The sequence below is a fragment of the Protomyctophum parallelum genome (assembly GCF_964188405.1).
Source record: "Protomyctophum parallelum genome assembly, chromosome: 8".
Classification (NCBI taxonomy): domain Eukaryota; kingdom Metazoa; phylum Chordata; class Actinopteri; order Myctophiformes; family Myctophidae; genus Protomyctophum; species Protomyctophum parallelum.
The window spans coordinates 53,483,801-53,511,365 of NC_139703.1; the positions used below are offsets into that span (position 1 = coordinate 53,483,801).

The following is a 27,565-nucleotide window of genomic DNA, read 5'->3' on the forward strand; positions in this document are numbered from 1 at the left end:
GCGCCGGATTGATGATGTGGGGGGACATTAATAGGATGTCAATTGCCAGGACGGTTCTTTAAATCCCCAGAAGCGCCACCATGGTGAAACAAATAACTTTACTTTTGAATAATGACTTTCTTTAATCATTTTCAACTACCCCTCTCTGTTTATGTCCATAGCTGCTACACGGCAGAGTTGATGCAAGTGGTCTCTATGCAAAGCAGGTAGAGTAGAGTTGTCCTATTGCTATGAAAGCCAACACGCCAATCTGCTGTCGGCTTGACGCAGCAGTTGATGAGTTTCACAGCTTAGTGGCGTTCAGCGTGAAAGGTCCATTTACAGTCAGGGACAGAGAGACACCTCAGCTCAGATCGACAACAGTGGCCAACACACATTGTGTAGGTACAATCGTGGTGAGACATTTAACTACATTTAACAGTGGCGAATACACACATTTTGTACTGTAGGTACAATACTCAATCTTAGCGAGACATTTAATCTGCAGAACCCCCAACCATGTTCTATTGCGCATATCAAATCTGTGAAATGAAAAGAAGTTTAGAATCACTGTTGCTACAACAGTGATTGTAAAGTAATTGTAGTGTCCTGGGATCTGTTTGCATACACACTACGTCGCCTGAAGAAGTCTATCCGAAACGTTGGAGTGTCATTAAGTCTCTGTGTACACAATACATTTTTGGCATCGGCATGCAGCTACGAGTGTGCGGCAACTCTTTGATTCTTCAGTGTTTATTTCGTTGGCTTAGCACCTCACAAGGTCTGATGTCTGTTGCATGCACTACTCTGACATTCTTGTCTGTTCACTGTCCCAATGTGTCCCATGGTCCACACACCTAACAAACAGGGTGCCAATGTGTCCCATGGTCCACACACCTAACAAACAGGATGCCAATGTGTCCCATGGTCTACACACCTAACAAACAGGGTACCAATGTGTCCCATGGTCCACACACCTAACAAACAGGATGCCAATGTGTCCCATGGTCCACACACCTAACAAACAGGGTACCACTGTGTCCCATGGTCCACACACCTAACAAACAGGGTGCCAATGTGTCCCATGGTCCACACACCTAACAAACAGGGTACCAATGTGTCCCATGTCTGTCCACACACCTAACAAACAGGGTCCCAATGTGTCCCATGGTCCACACACCTAACAAACAGGGTGCCAATGTGTCCCATGGTCCACACACCTAACAAACAGGGTACCAATGTGTCCCATGGTCCACACACCTAACAAACAGGGTACCACTGTGTCCCATGGTCCACACACCTAACAAACAGGGTACCAATGTGTCCCATGGTCCACACACCTAACAAACAGGGTACCAATGTGTCCCATGGTCCACACACCTAACAAACAGGGTACCAATGTGTCCCATGGTCCACACACCTAACAAACAGGATGCCAATGTGTCCCATGGTCCACACACCTAACAAACAGGGTTCCAATGTGTCCCATGGTCCACACACCTAACAAACAGGGTGCCACTGTGTCCCATGGTCTACACACCTAACAAACAGGGTCCCAATGTGTCCCATGGTCTACACACCTAACAAACAGGGTACCAATGTGTCCCATGGTCCACACACCTAACAAACAGGGTACCAATGTGTCCCATGGTCCACACACCTAACAAACAGGGTGCCACTGTGTCCCATGGTCCACACACCTAACAAACAGGGTGCCAATGTGTCCCATGGTCCACACACCTAACAAACAGGGTCCCACTGTGTCCCATGGTCCACACACCTAACAAACAGGGTTCCAATGTGTCCCATGGTCCACACACCTAACAAACAGGGTTCCAATGTGTCCCATGGTCCACACACCTAACAAACAGGGTACCAATGTGTCCCATGGTCCACACACCTAACAAACAGGGTTCCAATGTGTCCCATGGTCCACACACCTAACAAACAGGATGCCAATGTGTCCCATGGTCCACACACCTAACAAACAGGGTACCAATGTGTCCCATGGTCCACACACCTAACAAACAGGGTGCCAATGTGTCCCATGGTCCACACACCTAACAAACAGGGTACCAATGTGTCCCATGGTCCACACACCTAACAAACAGGGTACCAATGTGTCCCATGGTCCACACACCTAACAAACAGGATGCCAATGTGTCCCATGGTCCACACACCTAACAAACAGGATGCCAATGTGTCCCATGGTCCACACACCTAACAAACAGGGTGCCAATGTGTCCCATGGTCCACACACCTAACAAACAGGGTGCCAATGTGTCCCATGGTCCACACACCTAACAAACAGGGTGCCAATGTGTCCCATGGTCCACACACCTAACAAACAGGGTCCCAATGTGTCCCATGGTCCACACACCTAACAAACAGGGTCCCAATGTGTCCCATGGTCCACACACCTAACAAACAGGGTCCCAATGTGTCCCATGGTCCACACACCTAACAAACAGGGTTCCAATGTGTCCCATGGTCCACACACCTAACAAACAGGGTACCAATGTGTCCCATGGTCCACACACCTAACAAACAGGGTACCACTGTGTCCCATGGTCCACACACCTAACAAACAGGGTGCCAATGTGTCCCATGGTCCACACACCTAACAAACAGGGTGCCAATGTGTCCCATGTCTGTCCACACCTAACAAACAGGGTACCAATGTGTCCCATGGTCCACACACCTAACAAACAGGGTGCCAATGTGTCCCATGTCTGTCCACACCTAACAAACAGGGTACCAATGTGTCCCATGGTCCACACACCTAACAAACAGGGTACCAATGTGTCCCATGGTCCACACACCTAACAAACAGGGTTCCAATGTGTCCCATGGTCCACACACCTAACAAACAGGGTACCAATGTGTCCCATGGTCCACACACCTAACAAACAGGGTACCAATGTGTCCCATGGTCCACACACCTAACAAACAGGGTACCAATGTGTCCCATGGTCTACACACCTAACAAACAGGGTGCCAATGTGTCCCATGGTCCACACACCTAACAAACAGGGTACCAATGTGTCCCATGGTCCACACACCTAACAAACAGGGTACCACTGTGTCCCATGGTCCACACACCTAACAAACAGGGTGCCAATGTGTCCCATGGTCCACACACCTAACAAACAGGGTACCAATGTGTCCCATGGTCTACACACCTAACAAACAGGGTGCCAATGTGTCCCATGGTCCACACACCTAACAAACAGGGTACCAATGTGTCCCATGGTCCACACACCTAACAAACAGGGTACCACTGTGTCCCATGGTCCACACACCTAACAAACAGGGTGCCAATGTGTCCCATGGTCCACACACCTAACAAACAGGGTACCAATGTGTCCCATGGTCCACACACCTAACAAACAGGGTACCAATGTGTCCCATGGTCCACACACCTAACAAACAGGGTTCCAATGTGTCCCATGGTCCACACACCTAACAAACAGGGTACCACTGTGTCCCATGGTCCACACACCTAACAAACAGGGTGCCAATGTGTCCCATGGTCCACACACCTAACAAACAGGGTACCAATGTGTCCCATGGTCCACACACCTAACAAACAGGATGCCAATGTGTCCCATGGTCCACACACCTAACAAACAGGGTACCAATGTGTCCCATGGTCCACACACCTAACAAACAGGGTACCAATGTGTCCCATGGTCCACACACCTAACAAACAGGGTTCCAATGTGTCCCATGGTCCACACACCTAACAAACAGGGTGCCAATGTGTCCCATGGTCCACACACCTAACAAACAGGGTGCCAATGTGTCCCATGGTCCACACACCTAACAAACAGGGTACCAATGTGTCCCATGGTCCACACACCTAACAAACAGGGTACCAATGTGTCCCATGGTCCACACACCTAACAAACAGGGTGCCAATGTGTCCCATGGTCCACACACCTAACAAACAGGGTCCCAATGTGTCCCATGGTCCACACACCTAACAAACAGGGTGCCAATGTGTCCCATGGTCCACACACCTAACAAACAGGGTACCAATGTGTCCCATGGTCCACACACCTAACAAACAGGGTCCCAATGTGTCCCATGGTCCACACACCTAACAAACAGGGTACCAATGTGTCCCATGGTCCACACACCTAACAAACAGGGTCCCAATGTGTCCCATGGTCCACACACCTAACAAACAGGGTGCCAATGTGTCCCATGGTCCACACCTAACAAACAGGGTGCCACTGTGTCCCATGGTCCACACACCTAACAAACAGGGTACCACTGTGTCCCATGGTCCACACACCTAACAAACAGGGTACCAATGTGTCCCATGTCTGTCCACACACCTAACAAACAGGGTACCAATGTGTCCCATGGTCCACACACCTAACAAACAGGGTGCCAATGTGTCCCATGGTCCACACACCTAACAAAGAGGGTCCCAATGTGTCCCATGGTCCACACACCTAACAAAGAGGGTCCCAATGTGTCCCATGGTCCACACACCTAACAAACAGGGTGCCAATGTGTCCCATGGTCCACACACCTAACAAACAGGGTGCCAATGTGTCCCATGGTCCACACACCTAACAAACAGGGTGCCACTGTGTCCCATGGTCCACACACCTAACAAACAGGATGCCAATGTGTCCCATGGTCCACACACCTAACAAACAGGGTACCAATGTGTCCCATGGTCCACACACCTAACAAACAGGGTCCCAATGTGTCCCATGGTCCACACACCTAACAAACAGGGTACCAATGTGTCCCATGGTCCACACACCTAACAAACAGGGTACCACTGTGTCCCATGGTCCACACACCTAACAAACAGGGTACCAATGTCTCCCATGGTCCACACACCTAACAAACAGGGTACCAATGTGTCCCATGGTCCACACACCTAACAAACAGGGTACCAATGTGTCCCATGGTCCACACACCTAACAAACAGGGTACCAATGTGTCCCATGGTCCACACACCTAACAAACAGGGTACCAATGTGTCCCATGGTCCACATACCTAACAAACAGGGTACCAATGTGTCCCATGGTCCACACACCTAACAAACAGGGTGCCAATGTGTCCCATGGTCCACACACCTAACAAACAGGGTACCAATGTGTCCCATGGTCCACACACCTAACAAACAGGGTGCCACTGTGTCCCATGGTCCACACACCTAACAAACAGGGTCCCAATGTGTCCCATGGTCCACACACCTAACAAACAGGGTGCCAATGTGTCCCATGGTCCACACACCTAACAAACAGGGTGCCAATGTGTCCCATGGTCCACACACCTAACAAACAGGGTGCCACTGTGTCCCATGGTCCACACACCTAACAAACAGGGTACCAATGTGTCCCATGGTCCACACACCTAACAAACAGGGTGCCAATGTGTCCCATGGTCCACACACCTAACAAACAGGATGCCAATGTGTCCCATGGTCCACACACCTAACAAACAGGGTACCAATGTGTCCCATGGTCCACACACCTAACAAACAGGGTTCCAATGTGTCCCATGGTCCACACACCTAACAAACAGGGTGCCAATGTGTCCCATGGTCCACACACCTAACAAACAGGGTGCCAATGTGTCCCATGGTCCACACACCTAACAAACAGGGTACCAATGTGTCCCATGGTCCACACACCTAACAAACAGGGTGCCAATGTGTCCCATGGTCCACACACCTAACAAACAGGGTACCAATGTGTCCCATGGTCCACACACCTAACAAACAGGGTTCCAATGTGTCCCATGGTCCACACACCTAACAAACAGGGTACCAATGTGTCCCATGGTCCACACACCTAACAAACAGGGTACCAATGTGTCCCATGGTCCACACACCTAACAAACAGGGTACCAATGTGTCCCATGGTCCACACACCTAACAAACAGGGTTCCAATGTGTCCCATGGTCCACACACCTAACAAACAGGGTTCCAATGTGTCCCATGGTCCACACACCTAACAAACAAGGTACCAATGTGTCCCATGGTCCACACACCTAACAAACAGGGTGCCAATGTGTCCCATGGTCCACACACCTAACAAACAGGGTACCAATGTGTCCCATGGTCCACACACCTAACAAACAGGGTTCCAATGTGTCCCATGGTCCACACACCTAACAAACAGGGTACCAATGTGTCCCATGGTCCACACACCTAACAAACAGGGTACCAATGTGTCCCATGGTCCACACACCTAACAAACAGGGTGCCAATGTGTCCCATGGTCCACAGACCTAACAAACAGGGTACCAATGTGTCCCATGGTCCACACACCTAACAAACAGGGTTCCAATGTGTCCCATGGTCCACACACCTAACAAACAGGGTGCCACTGTGTCCCATGGTCCACACACCTAACAAACAGGGTCCACACACCTAACAAACAGGGTGTTCACTGTGTCCCATGGTCCACACACCTAACAAACAGGGTACCAATGTGTCCCATGGTCCACACACCTAACAAACAGGGTGCCAATGTGTCCCATGGTCCACAGACCTAACAAACAGGGTACCAATGTGTCCCATGGTCCACACACCTAACAAACAGGGTGCCACTGTGTCCCATGGTCCACACACCTAACAAACAGGGTGCCACTGTGTCCCATGGTCCACACACCTAACAAACAGGGTGCCAATGTGTCCCATGGTCCACACACCTAACAAACAGGGTACCAATGTGTCCCATGGTCCACACACCTAACAAACAGGGTGCCACTGTGTCCCATGGTCCACACACCTAACAAACAGGGTGCCACTGTGTCCCATGGTCCACACACCTAACAAACAGGGTGCCAATGTGTCCCATGGTCCACACACCTAACAAACAGGGTACCAATGTGTCCCATGGTCCACACACCTAACAAACAGGGTACCAATGTGTCCCATGGTCCACACACCTAACAAACAGGGTGCCAATGTGTCCCATGGTCCACACACCTAACAAACAGGGTGCCACTGTGTCCCATGGTCCACACACCTAACAAACAGGGTGCCACTGTGTCCCATGGTCCACACACCTAACAAACAGGATGCCAATGTGTCCCATGGTCCACACACCTAACAAACAGGGTACCAATGTGTCCCATGGTCCACACACCTAACAAACAGGGTACCAATGTGTCCCATGGTCCACACACCTAACAAACAGGGTACCAATGTGTCCCATGGTCCACACACCTAACAAACAGGGTCCCAATGTGTCCCATGGTCCACACACCTAACAAACAGGGTACCAATGTGTCCCATGGTCCACACACCTAACAAACAGGGTGCCAATGTGTCCCATGGTCCACACACCTAACAAACAGGGTACCAATGTGTCCCATGGTCCACACACCTAACAAACAGGGTACCAATGTGTCCCATGGTCCACACACCTAACAAACAGGGTGCCAATGTGTCCCATGGTCCACACACCTAACAAACAGGGTGCCAATGTGTCCCATGGTCCACACACCTAACAAACAGGGTGCCAATGTGTCCCATGGTCCACACACCTAACAAACAGGGTACCAATGTGTCCCATGGTCCACACACCTAACAAACAGGGTGCCAATGTGTCCCATGGTCCACATACCTAACAAACAGGGTGCCAATGTGTCCCATGGTCCACACACCTAACAAACAGGGTACCAATGTGTCCCATGGTCCACACACCTAACAAACAGGGTGCCACTGTGTCCCATGGTCCACACACCTAACAAACAGGGTGCCAATGTGTCCCATGGTCCACACACCTAACAAACAGGGTACCAATGTGTCCCATGGTCCACACACCTAACAAACAGGGTTCCAATGTGTCCCATGGTCCACACACCTAACAAACAGGGTTCCAATGTGTCCCATGGTCCACACACCTAACAAACAGGGTACCAATGTGTCCCATGGTCCACACACCTAACAAACAGGGTGCCAATGTGTCCCATGGTCCACACACCTAACAAACAGGGTACCACTGTGTCCCATGGTCCACACACCTAACAAACAGGGTACCAATGTGTCCCATGGTCCACACACCTAACAAACAGGGTGCCAATGTGTCCCATGGTCCACACACCTAACAAACAGGGTACCAATGTGTCCCATGGTCCACACACCTAACAAACAGGGTACCACTGTGTCCCATGGTCCACACACCTAACAAACAGGGTGCCACCCCGTGTCCGAAACAGTCGAGAAAAGGACAGTTACCGTGTGGGGGTCCCCGGGGGGGGGGGTCCAGACCCCCAGGAACGTGCCCAGGGCTCGTACTGTAGTGCACTCTGTGCCACTCTGTGCTGTGCTCAGCTGTCCGTGCTCGGACACACACACACACACACACATAGCTGCGCAATGGAGCGCAAAAACTCTACAGATGCTGCAGTGACAATGAAGTGACAATGACATTGTCAATGACATTGTCGACTTGCAGAGAGTTTGTTCAAAATATCCTCCAATCATCCAATTATCTATATACTGTAGTCAACAGAAAAGGTACTCCTATCGAACATAAGAAAAACCTCCTTGTCCTGTACAGGAAATATTGTCGCTGTCAGGCAGAAACCTTATATTTCAGTAGTATGATGCCCTACCTCATGGCAGGGACAGTTTCATCCAAAACGAACAAAACAGCACTGGTCTCAACCTGGAGTCTGGGGACCGCCAGGGGTCCTTGAAGAGGTTCCAGGGGTCCTTGAAGAGGTTCCAGGGGTCCTTGAGGAGGTTCCAGGGGTCCTTGAGGAGGTTCCAGGGGTCCTTGAGGAGGTTCCAGGGGTCCTTGAAGAGGTTCCAGGGGTCCTTGAGGAGGTTCCAGGGGTCCTTGAGGAGGTTCCAGGGGTCCTTGAGGAGGTTCCAGGGGTCCTTGAGGAGGTTCCAGGGGTCCTTGAGGAGGTCCAGGGGTCCTTGAGGAGGTTCCATGCTAAATGTATTCTATAAATGCACCATGTCTCTGTACATCTGTACATACTGTACGTCTGTAATCCACGTAATAACTGGGTGGGGCATGCGTTTCCAAACTTGCATCGTTCCAAGAAGGCCAGTGCCCAACGGGGCAGCGCTCTAGTTATTGATAATTACTAAATGGACCCTTACAAGTCCCTAACCCCTAACCCCTAACCCCTAATGGCCCCTAAATGGACCCTTACAAGTCCCTAACCCCTAACCCCTAATGGCCCCTAAATGGACCCTTACAAGTCCCTAACCCACAAGTTCCATCTGTACACTCTCCCGAGTGTACAGATGGAACCAAATAATAGCTGATCTATAAGCTCACAACACATTGCAATGTGATGCATTGTGCGCTTGTAGATCCGCTGTCCTATAACCCATTCTGACCTGAGATCAGATTCATACGAGGTTTCCACTGGACACACACTGGGTCTGATTAATTACAGTAGGCCTACATACCATGGGTTGACAGTGGTTAAGTCTGTGTTTTTTATTATACATATTTAAACTTTTAAAATCCTATTTAAAATCATCCCAATAGAATTCTGACCAAACCAAGAGGTTATTTATTTATTTGATGCATGAATAATAGCGTTTTTGAACATACATGGTTTTCTCAACGGCGCAAATATCAAATGTTGTGCCGGATGGTTGAGGTGCATTAACTCTGACTGCTCATAGATTAACTCTGTCTGCTCATAGATTAACTCTGACTGCTCATAGATTAACTCTGACTGCTCATAGATTAACTCTGACTGCTCATAGATTAACTCTGTCTGCTCATAGATTAACTCTGACTGCTCATAGATTAACTCTGACTGCTCATAGATTAACTCTGACTGCTCATAGATTAACTCTGACTGCTCATAGATTAACTCTGACTGCTCATAGATTAACTCTGACTGCTCATAGATTAACTCTGACTGCTCATAGATTAACTCTGACTGCTCATAGATTAACTCTGACTGCTCATAGATTAACTCTGACTGCTCATAGATTAACTCTGTCTGCTCATAGATTAACTCTGACTGCTCATAGATTAACTCTGACTGCTCATAGATTAACTCTGACTGCTCATAGATTCCCCCTTTGTTAACTCTGTCTGCTCATAGATTCCCCCTTTGTTAACTCTGTCTGCTCATAGATTCCCCCTTTGTTAACTCTGACTGCTCATAGATTAACTCTGACTGCTCATAGATTAACTCTGTCTGCTCATAGATTAACTCTGACTGCTCATAGATTAACTCTGTCTGCTCATAGATTAACTCTGACTGCTCATAGATTAACTCTGACTGCTCATAGATTAACTCTGTCTGCTCATAGATTCCCCCTTTGTTAACTCTGACTGCTCATAGATTAACTCTGACTGCTCATAAATTAACTCTGTCTGCTCATAGATTCCCCCTTTGTTAACTCTGTCTGCTCATAGATTAACTCTGTCTGCTCATAGATTAACTCTGACTGCTCATAGATTAACTCTGTCTGCTCATAGATTAACTCTGACTGCTCATAGATTAACTCTGTCTGCTCATAGATTAACTCTGACTGCTCATATATTAACTCTGACTGCTCATAGATTAACTCTGTCTGCTCATAGATTCCCCCTTTGTTAACTCTGACTGCTCATAGATTAACTCTGACTGCTCATAGATTAACTCTGTCTGCTCATAGATTAACTCTGTCTGCTCATAGATTAACTCTGACTGCTCATAGATTAACTCTGTCTGCTCATAGATTAACTCTGTCTGCTCATAGATTCCCCCTTTTGGCTCAGAATGGTTGAGGTGCGTTAACTCTGACTGCTCATAGATTCCCCCTTTTGGCTCAGAATGGTTGAGGTGCGTTAACTCTGACTGCTCATAGATTCCCCCTTTTGGCTCAGAATGGTTGAGGTGCGTTAACTCTGTCTGCTCATAGATTCCCCCTTTTGGCTCAGTTCTCTAATTCCTTGCGGACAGGATGTTTGCACCGCGGCACATTTACTAAACACCTCTGTCTGAAGCAGGAGATCGTAGGAAACGACATCAGTGCATGAACATTTCCTCATATTCTCCAGGGAGTGAGGGAGACGGCACTCTCTAAATCTCTCTCACTCCATTCCACGACTGGAATGTGTCTGCTTTCAAAGTTTAAGCGCTGGGTCTAAATATCATAGCTATTATCCGAGGATCGGTGAGCATCCAAAGGTCATTCGCAGCGCGTCCGTCCATCAGTCTTAGGGTTTACGTGCTTTGATAGAGCTTCATCGGTCTGATATTCAGTGTTTGCAGTGCAGGTGGTGGTGCAGTACTCAGATGTTTTTACTCTACTTTTAAGAGCCTGTATTCAAGTTTCTACGAAAGTATTGGCCTCAAAATCCACTTGTACCAAAGCACCAATGTAAAAGTATCCTAAATGTGTGTAAAGTTTGCTGATCTACAAGCTCACAATGTTGCGATGCATTGTGAGCTTGATTGGCTATTTTCTAATAGCCTAAAGTATAAAATAGGGCATAATATTTATCTCTGAGATGTAGTATAAAATAGGGTATAATATTTATGTAGCGGAGCGGAGGCATAAAGTATCAAAACATGGAAATACAAGTAAAGTGAAGTGCCTCAAAATTGTACTTCAATACAGTATGTTAATGTACTGTGGGTGCAAATGCCTGTATGACGGGTTCAGAGCGGGCCTGGAGGATTGGGGCCATATTGTGGAGGATGAGAGGTGGAATGGTTCAGAGCGGGCCTGGAGGATTGGGGCCATATTGTGGAGGATGAGAGGTGGAATGGTTCAGAGCGGGCCTGGAGGATTGGGGCCATATTGTGGAGGATGAGAGGTGGAATGGTTCAGAGCGGGCCTGGAGGATTGGGGCCATATTGTGGAGGATGAGAGGTGGAATGGTTCAGAGCGGGCCTGGATTGGGGCCATATTGTGGAGGATGAGAGGTGGAATGGTTCAGAGCGGGCCTGGAGGATTGGGGCCATATTGTGGAGGATGAGAGGTGGAATGGTTCAGAGCGGGCCTGGAGGATTGGGGCCATATTGTGGAGGATGAGAGGTGGAATGGTTCAGAGCGAGCCTGGAGGATTGGGGCCATATTGTGGAGGATGAGAGGTGGAATGGTTCAGAGCGGGCCTGGAGGATTGGGGCCATATTGTGGAGGATGAGAGGTGGAATGGTTCAGAGCGGGCCTGGAGGATTGGGGCCATATTGTGGAGGATGAGAGGTGGAATGGTTCAGAGCGGGCCTGGAGGATTGGGGCCATATTGTGGAGGATGAGAGGTGGAATGGTTCAGAGCGGGCCTGGAGGATTGGGGCCATATTGTGGAGGATGAGAGGTGGAATGGTTCAGAGCGGGCCTGGAGGATTGGGGCCATATTGTGGAGGATGAGAGGTGGAATGGTTCAGAGCGGGCCTGGAGGATTGGGGCCATATTGTGGAGGATGAGAGGTGGAATGGTTCAGAGCGGGCCTGGAGGATTGGGGCCATATTGTGGAGGATGAGAGGTGGAATGGTTCAGAACGGGCCTGGAGGATTGGGGCCATATTGTGGAGGATGAGAGGTGGAATGGTTCAGAGCGGGCCTGGAGGATTGGGGCCATATTGTGGAGGATGAGAGGTGGAATGGTTCAGAGCGGGCCTGGAGGATTGGGGCCATATTGTGGAGGATGAGAGGTGGAATGGTTCAGAGCGGGCCTGGAGGATTGGGGCCATATTGTGGAGGATGAGAGGTGGAATGGTTCAGAGCGGGCCTGGAGGATTGGGGCCATATTGTGGAGGATGAGAGGTGGAATGGTTCAGAGCGGGCCTGGATTGGGGCCATATTGTGGAGGATGAGAGGTGGAATGGTTCAGAGCGGGCCTGGAGGATTGGGGCCATATTGTGGAGGATGAGAGGTGGAATGGTTCAGAGCGGGCCTGGAGGATTGGGGCCATATTGTGGAGGATGAGAGGTGGAATGGTTCAGAGCGAGCCTGGAGGATTGGGGCCATATTGTGGAGGATGAGAGGTGGAATGGTTCAGAGCGGGCCTGGAGGATTGGGGCCATATTGTGGAGGATGAGAGGTGGAATGGTTCAGAGCGGGCCTGGAGGATTGGGGCCATATTGTGGAGGATGAGAGGTGGAATGGTTCAGAGCGGGCCTGGAGGATTGGGGCCATATTGTGGAGGATGAGAGGTGGAATGGTTCAGAGCGGGCCTGGATTGGGGCCATATTGTGGAGGATGAGAGGTGGAATGGTTCAGAGCGGGCCTGGAGGATTGGGGCCATATTGTGGAGGATGAGAGGTGGAATGGTTCAGAGCGGGCCTGGAGGATTGGGGCCATATTGTGGAGGATGAGAGGTGGAATGGTTCAGAGCGAGCCTGGAGGATTGGGGCCATATTGTGGAGGATGAGAGGTGGAATGGTTCAGAGCGGGCCTGGAGGATTGGGGCCATATTGTGGAGGATGAGAGGTGGAATGGTTCAGAGCGGGCCTGGAGGATTGGGGCCATATTGTGGAGGATGAGAGGTGGAATGGTTCAGAGCGGGCCTGGAGGATTGGGGCCATATTGTGGAGGATGAGAGGTGGAATGGTTCAGAGCGGGCCTGGAGGATTGGGGCCATATTGTGGAGGATGAGAGGTGGAATGGTTCAGAGCGGGCCTGGAGGATTGGGGCCATATTGTGGAGGATGAGAGGTGGAATGGTTCAGAGCGGGCCTGGAGGATTGGGGCCATATTGTGGAGGATGAGAGGTGGAATGGTTCAGAGCGGGCCTGGAGGATTGGGGCCATATTGTGGAGGATGAGAGGTGGAATGGTTCAGAGCGGGCCTGGAGGATTGGGGCCATATTGTGGAGGATGAGAGGTGGAATGGTTCAGAGCGGGCCTGGAGGATTGGGGCCATATTGTGGAGGATGAGAGGTGGAATGGTTCAGAGCGGGCCTGGAGGATTGGGGCCATATTGTGGAGGATGAGAGGTGGAATGGTTCAGAGCGGGCCTGGAGGATTGGGGCCATATTGTGGAGGATGAGAGGTGGAATGGTTCAGAGCGGGCCTGGAGGATTGGGGCCATATTGTGGAGGATGAGAGGTGGAATGGTTCAGAGCGGGCCTGGAGGATTGGGGCCATATTGTGGAGGATGAGAGGTGGAATGGTTCAGAGCGGGCCTGGAGGATTGGGGCCATATTGTGGAGGATGAGAGGTGGAATGGTTCAGAGCGGGCCTGGAGGATTGGGGCCATATTGTGGAGGATGAGAGGTGGAATGGTTCAGAGCGGGCCTGGAGGATTGGGGCCATATTGTGGAGGATGAGAGGTGGAATGGTTCAGAACGGGCCTGGAGGATTGGGGCCATATTGTGGAGGATGAGAGGTGGAATGGTTCAGAGCGGGCCTGGAGGATTGGGGCCATATTGTGGAGGATGAGAGGTGGAATGGTTCAGAGCGGGCCTGGAGGATTGGGGCCATATTGTGGAGGATGAGAGGTGGAATGGTTCAGAGCGGGCCTGGAGGATTGGGGCCATATTGTGGAGGATGAGAGGTGGAATGGTTCAGAGCGGGCCTGGAGGATTGGGGCCATATTGTGGAGGATGAGAGGTGGAATGGTTCAGAGCGGGCCTGGAGGATTGGGGCCATATTGTGGAGGATGAGAGGTGGAATGGTTCAGAGCGGGCCTGGAGGATTGGGGCCATATTGTGGAGGATGAGAGGTGGAATGGTTGAGTCGGTGATGTATGTATGTATGCACTCCTGTCATGGCTCAGACTAATTGAGTTTAAACAGGGTCAAAGTTGAACGCCTGGCGTTTCAAAGCTGAACCGAACCGTGACATTTGAAAGTAAAAGAGATGAAGGGCTGTATTTTGCGTGTCTTAAGTAGGCTACCAGGTCTTATTCCCTAACTTAAGTAAACTAAAGACCTGGAGGCGTGATCAATGCTCTTTGGCCACTCAGAATAGCCAAATGGCATTGATCACGCCTCCAGGTCTTTAGTTTACTCAAGATAGGGAATAAGACCTGGTACTTAAGACACGCAAAATACAGCCCGAAGACTTCACGCACATACACAGACACACGCACTGATGGACGCATACACGTACACACACGCAATGCACACACGCACACACACACACACACACACACACAGTATTAGAAATGATTTTTGATTGCGATGAGCAGGTCCCATTTACTATTGAATCGTGCATTTCCTGTCCGTGTGTTGGTTGGTCACATCAGGCCACGCCCCCAGGAAACCGTGACATAACGTAAGTCACGACCTGCTGTCGCACTTAAGTCCATATATGGAGATCCCTGATGTCATTAATATTGGCCAGCAGCTCCACATCTGACCTCAAAGCCTTGAGGTTTTGTTCTGACATTCCATATGTTGATCCTTCCCCATCCATCCTTCCTCTTCAGGTCCCATTTACTATGGAATCGTGCATTCCATATGTTGATCCTTCCCCATCCATCCTTCCTCTTCAGGTCCCATTTACTATGGAATCGTGCATTCCATATGTTGATCCTTCCCCATCCATCCTTCCTCTTCAGGTCCCATTTACTATGGAATCGTGCATTCCATATGTTGATCCTTCCCCATCCATCCTTCCTCTTCAGGTCCCATTTACTATGGAATATGACCATATAGGGAAATACCCATGGTGACATCATAACCCACGCCTCCATATATGGTCACGTATCGTAATAATCACATCTCCATATATGGTCACGGAGATCTAAGGGTGGCAGCGGGGGCAGTGTCTTGAATGTACAGGGTTTGATGAGGGCCCATGTAAGGCCGGGCCTTCATTTTCAGGCCTGTTGAGAAGTCTAGTTTTTGCTATAGCTGGGACTCGATTAAAAAAATTAATCTAATTAATCAGAGGCTTTGCGATTAATTAATCTAGATTAATCGCATTTTAATCGCATATCAATATTCAACCCGAGAACAGCGAGAAACCTTTTTTTTTTAATGTTTTTTGGTATCCCAGTGAATCAACGAATAGTGACTTTCAACATTTTACTGTCATTAATATACCTGTTGTGGAAATAATAATAAAAAGTCACCCCATTCTGTGTTGCCTAGAACTGGAGGTCTGAAAAAAAAAATTAGTAACAGTAACAAGTACATCTCAGTGACATCACAAAGCTGTACTTACTTCATATTGTTACTGTTTTTTGTCAGACCTCCAGTTCTAGGCAACACAAAATGGGGTGACTTTTTATTATTTCCAGTTTTCAGTACTATAGAAAAGCGCCCAGTCAGAAGCGGTGAAAAAAAGGTGTGATTAATTTATTAATCGCATCAATTTAGTTAATCGTGATTAATTTTTCTGTAGTTAATTAATCTAAATTAATCGCAATTAGTCCCGGCCCTAGTTTTTGCACAAATAACTTTGGGGCAGTCTAGAGTTTAAATGGACAGGTATCAGTCAATCCCTGTAATGCCCATATATGGTCACATGAGGCCTCCACAGAGTTTAAATGGACAGGTATCAGTCAATCCCTGTAATGCCCATATATGGTCACCTTCACAGAGCGCTTCCACCCTTCACGCTCAGCTGCTTCAGTCCGTGACCTACATCCTGCCTCTGGTCCTTTCCTTCCTGTCCCCCCATATATGGAGCTGACCTTTTCTGACATTCCATATGTTGAGCTGACCTCATCATCACACCCTGTACACTCCATATATGGCCAGAGCACGCGGCCCGGTCGGCCCTTTAGGGCGAGGTCGCTTCTTCCTCAGGCGTCTTACTGGTATTATTAGTACTGTGTGTGTGTGTGTGTGTGTGTGTGTGTGTGTGTGTGTGTGTGTGTGTGTGTGTGTGTGTGTGTGTGTGTGTGTGTGTGTGTGTGTGTGTGTGTGTGTGTGTGTGTGTGTGTGTGTGTGCGTGCTGAGGGGCATGAGGGGAGGTGAGGGGAGGGATTCATTTGGCATGACGACTAAATTGGGGTGTAAAGGGATAATAAGCAATAAATACATTTAATTAATTGAAACGGTTTGAGAACCAGGGGTCCTTGGGGGGGGGGGGGGGGGGGGGTTCGGGGGGGTTCCCAGCATCACACTGATTTTAACCACTTTGTTCATATTTTATATGTCGGCCATTTTACAACAATTGCAGATCTTCAAGTTCACAGCGTGTCACTTTGTGCCACAGCTTGTCATTAAAATAACTAACTGTTGTGTGTGTGTGTGTGTGTGTGTGTGCGTGTGCGTGTGCGTGCGTGCGTGCGTGCTCATTTCTCCCAGACATGGCGTTCATCATCGCCATGCTCCTGGCCAGCCTCAACAGCTGCTGCAACCCGTGGATCTACATGGCCTTCGCCAGCCACCTGTTCCAGGACCTCACGCTGCAGTGCAGCGCCCTCTGCTGCTCCAGACGATACACTACGCCCTCACACTGCCGGTGCGAGCCTCAGACATCCTCTTCCACCACCATCACCGTCACCACCGTGTCCAAGACCACCACCACACCACCACCACCATCACCACCACTGTGTTCAAGACCACCGGCAGCCACAGGGGTCTGACACAGAGCTCCTCTGTAGCAGGGAGGGGGGGGGGGGACACAGTTTAACACAGGACAACGACCCTTAAATCGATGGCAGCGGTGGCCGAACGGTTTGCGGAGCGGTCTTGATATCGTGAAGGTCGCTATAGTTCGTATCCCCAGACCGGCACGTTAAAATGACCACCTTTCCTTTCCTTAGTCCAGTTACCCTGGGTAAACATGGTACCTTTCCTTTTGATATTAGCGACTTTAAGCAACGACGGATACGGCAGTCGGCTACGGCAACCGGAAATGGATCAGTGCTCGATAAACCTGCTCTAAATGGATCAGTGCTGGATAAACCTGCTCTAAATGGATCAGTGCTGGATAAACCTGCTCTAAATGGATCAGTGCTCGATAAACCTGCTCTCCGTCGCAGCCCTTTCTACTACGGGAGAACCTGCACTTTGTCTACAACGCCAACCATGTTTATTGAAATGATGGCTATAGCTAATGTCGCCTATGTCGCCTATTAGCTATAGCTAATGTCGTTTATTGAAATGATAGCTATAGCTAATGTCGTCGGAGGCTGTTGGCGTAACGATGTTGACAGCTTCCGCGTAGCGGAGCCGTCCTGAAAACAGTCGTTGCTTAAATAATAATAATAATAAAACTTTATTTGTATAGCACCTTTCATGACATCAAATGCAGCTCAAAGTGCTTTACAGAACAATGGAGAATAAAATAAAAGCAAAGCATAAAAGAAAAGCAAGGCAACGACATTAAAAAACAAGCAGTAATGCAATACAGTGAGGACATGAATAACACAAAATATAAGATCACTTAAAGGCAATGTTGTAGAAGTGGGTCTTGAGCTGAGCTTTAAAAATGTCTACAGAGGCTGCCTGACGAAGGTACAGAGGGAGCTTGTTCCATGCCGATGGCCCGTAGAAGCAAAAAGCTGCTTCCCCGTATTTTTTAGTTGCCATTTTTTTAGGCAAAGCGAGCAGGCCAGCAGTAGAAGACCTTAGCGGGCGGTTTGGGACATATTTAGGCAAGCAGTCATGTAGGTAGGAAGGTGCGAGACCATTGAGGGCTTTATAGACAAGTAAAATAATTTTAAAATCAATCCTAAAAACAACCGGAAGCCAGTGCAGTGATGCCAAAACTGGAGTAATATGTTCTCTCATCTTAGTTCTAGTTAAGACTCTGGCTGCTGCATTTTGGACAAGTTGTAATCTGTCAGTTGTTTTCTTAGGCAGTCCTGAAAAAAGTGCATTGCAGTAATCAAGCCGAGGATTAGCGTTTTTGCATCGTCCAAGGACACATAGGCTCTGATTCGTGCAATATTTCTAAGGTGAAAAAAGGCAATCTTGGTAACATGATTAATGTGTGAATTAAAATTCAATTCGGAATCAATAATAACCCCCAGGTTCTTTACTGTACTGTTACTGTCTACAGTCAGGTTGCCAAGTCTGCTTAATATTGATTCTTTCTGCTCACTAGAGCCGATTATGAGAACTTCTGTCTTGTCCTCATTTAGCTTGAGAAAGTTCTCACTCATCCAACATTTGATGCTAGACAGACAGGTAAGCAGCGGGTCTAAAGCACAGGGATCATCTGGAGCCACAGATAGATATAATTGGGTATCATCAGCATAGAAATGAAAATTGACTCCGTGATTGGCAATGAGTTCGCCCAGTGGCAGTATGTACAAGGAGAAAAGCAGAGGGCCAAGAATCGAGCCCTGTGGAATACCAGAACTGATGTCGTGTTTGTCTGAGTCAAACTCGGCTAGATTGACAAAGTAACTTCTGTTTGATAGGTAGGAGGAAAACCAGGACAGGGCCGTACCAGACAGGCCTATCCAGTGCTCCAGACGCTGTATTAAAATTGAGTGATCAATCGTGTCAAATGCAGCCGTTAAATCTAGAAGTAAGAGAACGGATACATGTTTCTTGTCAGCAGACACCCTCAGATCATTCATTACTTTTACAAGTGCTGTTTCTGTGCTGTGGCCTTTCCTAAAGCCAGATTGGAATTTGTTGTGTACATTATTGTTCTGTAGAAACACATCCAATTGATGAAAGATACATTTTTCTAAAACCTTGCCCAGAAAGGGTAGATTTGAAATGGGTCGATAGTTACCCAAAACAGAGGGATCAAGATTGTGTTTCTTGAGAAGGGGCTTAACTACAGCAGTCTTCAGTGAGTCTGGGAAGACGCCTGATTGTAGAGAGCTGTTTACAATTTTTAGGATATCTCCAATCACACTGTCTAAGACTTCTTTGAGAAAGTTGGTGGGAATTGTATCTAATGAACAGGAGGATGATGTCATCTGTGATATAGTTTTGCGGAGTTCGTCTTCCTCAATTTCGAAGAACGATGATAGGCTCCCCCTGGAGAGATCTACCCTGGGACCATTTGCTGCTGTTTGACGGTTTGCGCTAGCAGCAGCACCATTCATAATATCGGCTCTAATGTTTGAAATTTTGTTGTCAAAAAAGCATGCAAACTCATTACACTTAGCTTTAGAGGCCGGGAATGACTGCTTGTAGGACTGGGGGGGGGTTAAAAGTCGATCAATGGTAGAGAATAGGACTCTAGCATTTTTCTTGTTCTCGTTAATAATGCCAGAGAAATATGCCTGCCTTGCTAAACGCAAGGCTTTGTTATAGGCGACTGTTGACTTTTTAAGAATCTCTAGGTGGATGGTGAGTTTGTTTTTTCTCCAAGCTCGCTCAGCTCTTCGACATTCTTGCTTCAGTGAGCGTGAAAGCTCATTTATCCAGGGTGTTACTCTGGTATTATGTTTCTTTTTTGTTTTCAGAGGAGCCACTATATCAAGAGCTGACTCTAGTTTAAGATTAAAATTTTGAACCATATCATTCACTGGGGGGGTATCGGGCAATGGGGGACCCAGGTGACGAGAGAACTCGTCGGCAGCAGAAGAGCTAAAAAAACGCTTTTTTATGGTATATTCAGTGATGTTTTTCTCTAGATCAGAGACAGTCATATTAAAACACAGCAGAAAGTGGTCTGACAGCTCGGGCCTTTCAATAGTCCTTTCCACAGTGATGTTCAGCCCTCTAGAAATCACCACGTCCAGAATGTGCCCATGTTTATGTGTAGGCCCAACAAAAGGAAGGAATAAGGAAGGAATAAAAGTCCCTATTATTTTATTTATTTGGCGGCCGACCCTCATCTGAATTTCCCTTGTTTTGCCACGGACCCCCATAAGAGAGATTATAAGGATATATTTTTTATTTTTCTATTCTTCTGTTCTTCAACCCCCAACACACACGCGCGCGCAAGCACGCACGCGCACACAAACACACACACACACACACATTTTGAGAACCGCTGTCCAAGACCATCAGCAATCAGAGGAGCCTCCTTCACAGCAGGTATAGGACTCTGACGGAACCAGAGCCAATCAGAGGAGCCTCCTTCACAGCAGGTATAGGACTCTGACGGAACCAGAGCCAATCAGAGGAGCCTCCTTCACAGCAGGTATAGGACTCTGACGGAACCAGAGCCAATCAGAGGAGCCTCCTTCACAGCAGGTATAGGACTCTGACGGAACCAGAGCCAATCAGAGGAGCCTCCTTCACAGCAGGTATAGGACTCTGACGGAACCAGAGCCAATCAGAGGAGCCTCCTTCACAGCAGGTATAGGACTCTGACGGAACCAGAGCCAATCAGAGGAGCCTCCTTCACAGCAGGTTATGACTCTGACGGAACCAGAGCCCTGGAGATGGAAACAGTTGTGCCAACGATGGGTCAGAAACACTGTACTGTACCTGGTTCATTCAACGATGGGTCAGAAACACTGTACTGTACCTGGTTCATCCAACGATGGGTCAGAAACACTGTACTGTACCTGGTTCTTATCTTCACTGCAGTCTTACTAGTTTATTTACTTTCTATTCTAAAATCACATGTTCCATAAAGAACTGAATGATCGCTTTCTCAAACCAGCCGTTTGCAAGATGGTATTCTGTGCATCTTGTGAAGACATGAAAAGGGAACAAAACAATGGCACTTTCACTGGACGCAGCCAAGACGTGGAGCATTCTAGAACAACTGTAGGCCTACTAAAGTAACACTTTTAAAAAAAACATATTTCAACCTATCTTCATAATAATTAGTCCTCATTAATATGCTCATTACAAGGACGGCACAATCTTTGTCTTTCTCAGGCCTCATTCACACGTACCAAACAACAATCAAGCAATGTTTGGTCGTTTGTTTCTTTGGGCCACCACAATGCTTTTCCAACGGGAGTCACATTTGTGTTTGATTGCTGATTGCTCCCCCCCCCTCAAACAAACTAAAATGTTTGGTCAAACCATGTGACTCCCACTGAAAATGAGTTGGAGCAGCAATCAAACAGCAATCAGACATCACACACGGACCGAACATTTGTTGTGTAGGCGTGTACGAAGCCTCAGAGGAGAGCTGTGGCCAGTTCAGAAACCTGCCTACCAGTGACATCATCGGTAGGCATGATGTGGTCATTTCAAACAACATATCAAATGTGATTGTGATTGTATTATATAACCCATTCTGACCGGGCACCCATTTTCGTGCTTTAGCTATTTAAGAATATCAGATCTACAAGCTCATATCGCACCACCGAGTGGCGCGCTATGAGCTTGTAGGTCTGCTATTTGTTTGGGAAAAAATCGAACGACTGACATTTTTTTAGAATCTGATCTCAGGTCAGAATGGGGTTAATCAGACCAGTGTGTGTCCAGTGGAAACCTCGTATGAATCTGATCTCAGGTCAGAATGGGTTAATCAGACCAGTGTGTGTCCAGTGGAAACCTTGTATGAATCTGATCTCAGGTCAGAATGGGTTAAATGCAAGAACAAGTGATTCTATTCTATTCATATGTGCATATGTGTTGATTGATTGATTGAAATATGTATTAACAGTTTGTAGAATTTACAGTACATTTTAAGCACAAACTCAATACAGAGACTGTTAACTGTGAGTGGACGACCCAATTAACCCATTCTGACCCGAGATCAGATTCTAAAAATGTCAGTGGTTCTTTGATTTTTTCAAAAATAGCAGACCTACAAGCTACAACCGAGTGGCGCGCTACGAGCTTGTAGGTCTGCTATTTTTCAATAGCTAAAGCACAACATAATGCTAACACCAAAAGGGGTTTAAGAAAGAGCTGGAGAGAGTGGAGAGGCGACTGTTATTGAACAAACAATGATTGCTATCAGAATATACAGCTTTAACTTTGCAACAAACTTTTGGTTTTAACCAAGAAATATCACTTGCCGCACTTTGAACTCCTAACGCCTAACAATAAAAGCTCCATTTGGGGATATGTTTATATAAATATTATCAGATTATTTATCCTAATATCTCCATCCAGCATGGTTTAATTATTATGAAAAAGATCACCTTCTTCTTCCTTTGCAAATGTGTTCATATTCACAGCATTCTTGTGACATGGTGCCAAATAATGATTGCATTATCCTTGTGACAGAGCAGCCTCTGTCAGAGTAATGTAATGTACAATATACATTCATTGTATTATTGCTGTATATATATATATATATATATATATATATATATATATATATATAACGGGTTGATTCTCAGTCCCACAGAAGGTGCACATTCTGCTGTGACATGTGAATTAATCCTTGTGTTTATCTATGCAGATGCTGTAGTTGGGAAGCTGCCTTGATGGCCTGAAGAGAGCTCTGATTGCTTGTGTTGTTAAATGCCTTGTGATTCGCTGACTGCTTAGCCAGGGGTGGAGTCAGGAGTCTATATAAAGGGGGAAATGGCTCAGTAGAGTTTGGGCTGCCATGGGGAGAGGTTGACACCAGTACCTCTCTGTTCACAGTTAAGTTGTGTTATGGTTGTTTGAGTTGTTTTGAGTTCTTTCTTTTCTTTATTATTCTTTATGTTGTCCAGGCCTGGAACTTAATTAAAACTTATCTTCACCTGCAAGTCTGCCTCCTGTCCAATATGTCATTTTAAAGGTTTTATTACTGACAAACAGCCGATCCACAATCCCACTTGGTAACAATCCTATTATGAGAATCACCTGCTATTTGATCATCTGTTGTTCACCACTAGCCCTGGAACATGACTGCCATGATAATTATCATGACAGTCATGCAGTAACTTTGCCCTGTTTTTTGCAGTCGCTGCATTTACAAGATTTCCGTATATATAAACATTCAGATTTCAAATATAAAGTACTCACAAAGTGTCCCACGGGTGTTAGTTAGTAGCAGCGATTAGAATTGCTGCGTCCCGCGTTCTTTAATAAAAAGCATTTTTGTCCGAGCTCTCCGGCTACTTTTTTCAAACGGGGTTCGTTTGGGAAATCCACAGTTGCACACCGGGAGCGCACTCGCCTATTAGTCTGTATTGGCTGGGCGGTCAGCCTACCTATATCAAACACACCGAGTGCCACCCTCCTCCCGACCGATAGGGGCGCGTAGTTGAAAGCCAGTGGCAAAATAACACCTTGGATAAAAATGCTTTTTATTAAACAACGCGGGATGCAGAAATTCTAATCGCTGGCGCTGCTACTAACTAACACCCGTGGGACACTTTGTGAGTACTTTATATTTGAAATGCGAATGTTTATATATTTTAATTATTTGTAAATGTAGCATCTGCAAAAACCAGGGTGAAGTTGCGTCATGACTCTCGTATGAATACGAGAGTCATGTTTACAGGGCTAGTTCACCACCAGAGTCTGTAGCCTAATTATATACTATGAATGGATTGCAAACTGTATTATATACAGGATTATTTTGTGTACAGATTTCTTTTTTTCATAATACTGTATGCTGAAATAAAGAGGTGGTTCATTCAAAATAATATTATTATTATTATATTCATTTTCAACAATCCACTATAATATAAATTCCTTATCAGTGTTTCCCAATTCAAACCATGGGTCAGGAAAATAAATTGGGTCACATAACGACCTATATATTTCAGAATTGTTTAAAAAACTAAATAACAAAATATATATATATATTATATATATCTACAACATATCAAATCAACAAGCTTACAGCATTTCACACCGGTAGATTAACTCCTTCAATAATCACACTGTATAAAGTCTGCACTGTTTTGTGTAGGTTAAAAACTACAAAGAACAAACATTACAACAAGTATTGTATACTATATACTTCAACAATAATCATATTATGTAAAGCATGTAGAAAATAAACTTCAGTTTAGCTTGCATAGGCCTACATTAACCCATTCTGACCGGGCACCCATTTTGGTGTCAGCATCATGTTATGCTTTAGCTATTGAAAAATAGCAGATCTACAAGCTCATAGCGCGCCACTCGGTGGCGAGCTTGTAGGTCTGCTATTTTTGAAAAATCGAAGAACAACTGACATTTTTTGAATCTAGCTGATCTCAGGTCAGAATGGGTTAATCAGACCAGTGTGTGTCCCAGTGGAAACCTCGTATGAATCTGATCTCAGGTCAGAATTGGTTAACACATTGGGGTATTATGTATCCATACAGGAAAGCATGCAGCAGGTAAATATACTAAGGCAAGTTCCTCATCTGGGGGTCTTTGAAATGGAACAGCTAGCTGAGCGGTAAGTCTGACAATGGCACCTCCTAGTGGCAAACATGAGGATCTTTCCATCTATAAATGTGTGTGTGTGGGGTGTGTGTGGTCTGTCTGTCTGTCTGTCTGTCTGTCTGTCTGTCTGTCTGTCTGTCTGTCTGTCTGTCTGTCTGTCTGTCTGTCTGTCTGTCTGTCTGTCTGTCTGTCTGTCTGTCTGTCTGTCTGTCTGTCTGTCTGTCTGTCTGTCTGTCTGTCTGTCTGTCTGTCTGTCTGTCTGTCTGTCTGTCTGTCTGTCTGTACATGTGCACAGCTGTAATGCACAACTCGAGAACCGACTTCACGCAGGGAGTGCAGTGCCCGGTGTGACGAGTCGGTCGGACCCACGGTTGTCCAGAACCGCCACAAAAGGCCTCTCTCTGCCCGGGCTCTGGACAGGGCCCTGACATCACAACACTCTATATTTGGGCATGCCTGACACAGAACTCTATCTATAGGAATAAAGGGACACAGAGAGACAGATACATAGCTCCATATATGGGCATAAACACTGACACGGGTACAACGGGTATTGCATAGCCGGGTGGGGGCATGGAACTCCACCTTCCATCGTTACCGACTCCATTCACGACAGCCGGGCACCGGTCGGGTCTATCTATAAATGCACCGTGTCTTCAGCAGGGGGTGCACCGTGCACGCCCCTTGAGCGCACACCGCAAAGATGCGCATGCGTGTGCCTCGTGCACGCACGTTTTTGTGCATTTTCACACGGAAAAGTGGCTTTTACTTTCCCTCTCCACACGCAAGTTATATGAACAAACTGTAACTAACAAACAAACTGAAATTAATCTTCCATATTAAACTCCTGTTGCTGTTCATTGTAACTCACTGTATGTACAGTATGAGCGAGCAGACACATGCGATTAATTATGGGCACATTTCCTTAATATAATGGTGACTCAACCAGGCAATCCGGTACGGCTTCCCTTCTGATTCTACCTCCCTTTTCTGTGGAAGTTCTTGACGTCCGACCCGGTAACTGACAACATCGACACGTCATCATCATTCACTGCATTGTTTCTCAACTTGTGGTCAATACAATAAATTAAAATACAAATCTTCACTTTCATACATTACTAAATGCACGGTCAGGGACCACATGCAATACCTTCACGGACCACCAGTGGTCCACGGACCACCTGTTGAAACCCCATGCAATATACCTCAGGGAGGTCACATTGTGATGTGCTTCTGTAAAGTGTACACTCACTGGGTTAGGGTTAGGGTCTGTAAAGTGTACACTCACTGGGTTAGGGTTAGGGTGTGTAAAGTGTACACTCACTGGGTTAGGGTTAGGGTCTGTAAAGTGTACACTCACTGGGTTAGGGTTAGGGTCTGTAAAGTGTACACTCACTGGGTTAGGGTTAGGGTCTGTAAAGTGTACACTCACTGGGTTAGGGTTAGGGTCTGTAAAGTGTACACTCACTGGGTTAGGGTTAGGGTCTGTAAAGTGTACACTCACTGGGTTGCGCTCATCTTTCATGCGTATGTTGCTTTAATGCTTCTGTGTTCTTCAAACATCTGGTTGTCTTCCCTATGTATAAACAAGACCACAAGGCTTTGATTAATTGAACAATGTGGACCCTGTTGTAAACCAGTGTAATGCTTAATTGGGTCGTCCACTCACAGTTAACAGTCTTTGTATTGAGTTTGTGCTTGAAATGTACTGTGCATTCTGCAAACTGTTAATAAATATTTCAATCAATCAATCAATCAAAAACACAAGCGACATTCACTAGTCCCTTAAAGGTATATTCAGTGATTTCAATCAAAAAACCTTAGGTTTCGTTTTTGGCCTGGGACCCAGCCTTTCGTCCAATCAGGATAGAGAGTCAAAAACGACCCCCAGGGGTTAACTGGGGACAGGGAGGAACTCCTTATATGGTCAGCACACTCTATAGTAGGGAGGATTATCACAACAAAACAAAAAAATAAGTGATATTTGAATTAAGTGAAATCACTGAATATACCTTTAATTCCTGACATTTTAGTCTAGTTTTTATTTGTTGACGAAATTGTCAGTATATTTAGTCTTATTTTAGTCAACATATACTGTATACATGCACACAATCTGAAATCACTGCAATCTCGCTTACTGTAAATCGCTCTGGACGAAGAGCGTCTGATAAATGCCCACATTGTACATTTTAAAACTGTAAGATAAAGACATTACATGAACTTTCAATTGAATGCTATGATATTCCACAGATAGGATACGTATCACGCATAGAGCAATCATTACTGTACCTTATTATATATACACACTCTACCCATTTCCAACTGTTTTTTATTATATTTCTTGACACTTGCTTTGACAATAACGTAGGCCTATATGTTTACACTTATTTACCACGACCTTTGGCTTGTTTTTATTTATTTATTTCCATAGTATTTAGTATCAATAATTATTTACACACAAGTACGGTTCCATTTCATTTCATTTCATCTCATCTTTATATTTTATTAGGATTATATAATCTGGCCATATCATTTGGTTTATTATTTCTCTCTCAACATGAAGAGCTGGGTGGTGTTACAGCGAC

General features: G+C 46.7%; 1 protein-coding gene across 1 annotated transcript in view; it reads left to right on the forward strand.

Moving 5' to 3' along the window:
• The window catches only part of LOC310863085 (isotocin receptor-like), a gene marked incomplete at both ends in the record, with an annotated part of 23,225 nt that extends 5,806 nt beyond the window's left edge, over positions 1 to 17,419 (forward strand). The window contains one exon of the mRNA XM_083771208.1: positions 17,139 to 17,419. Coding sequence (XP_083627334.1) covers positions 17,139 to 17,419 — 281 coding nt within the window. The remainder of the gene's footprint in view (positions 1 to 17,138) is intronic.
• Positions 17,420 to 27,565: the final 10,146 nt, after the last annotated feature.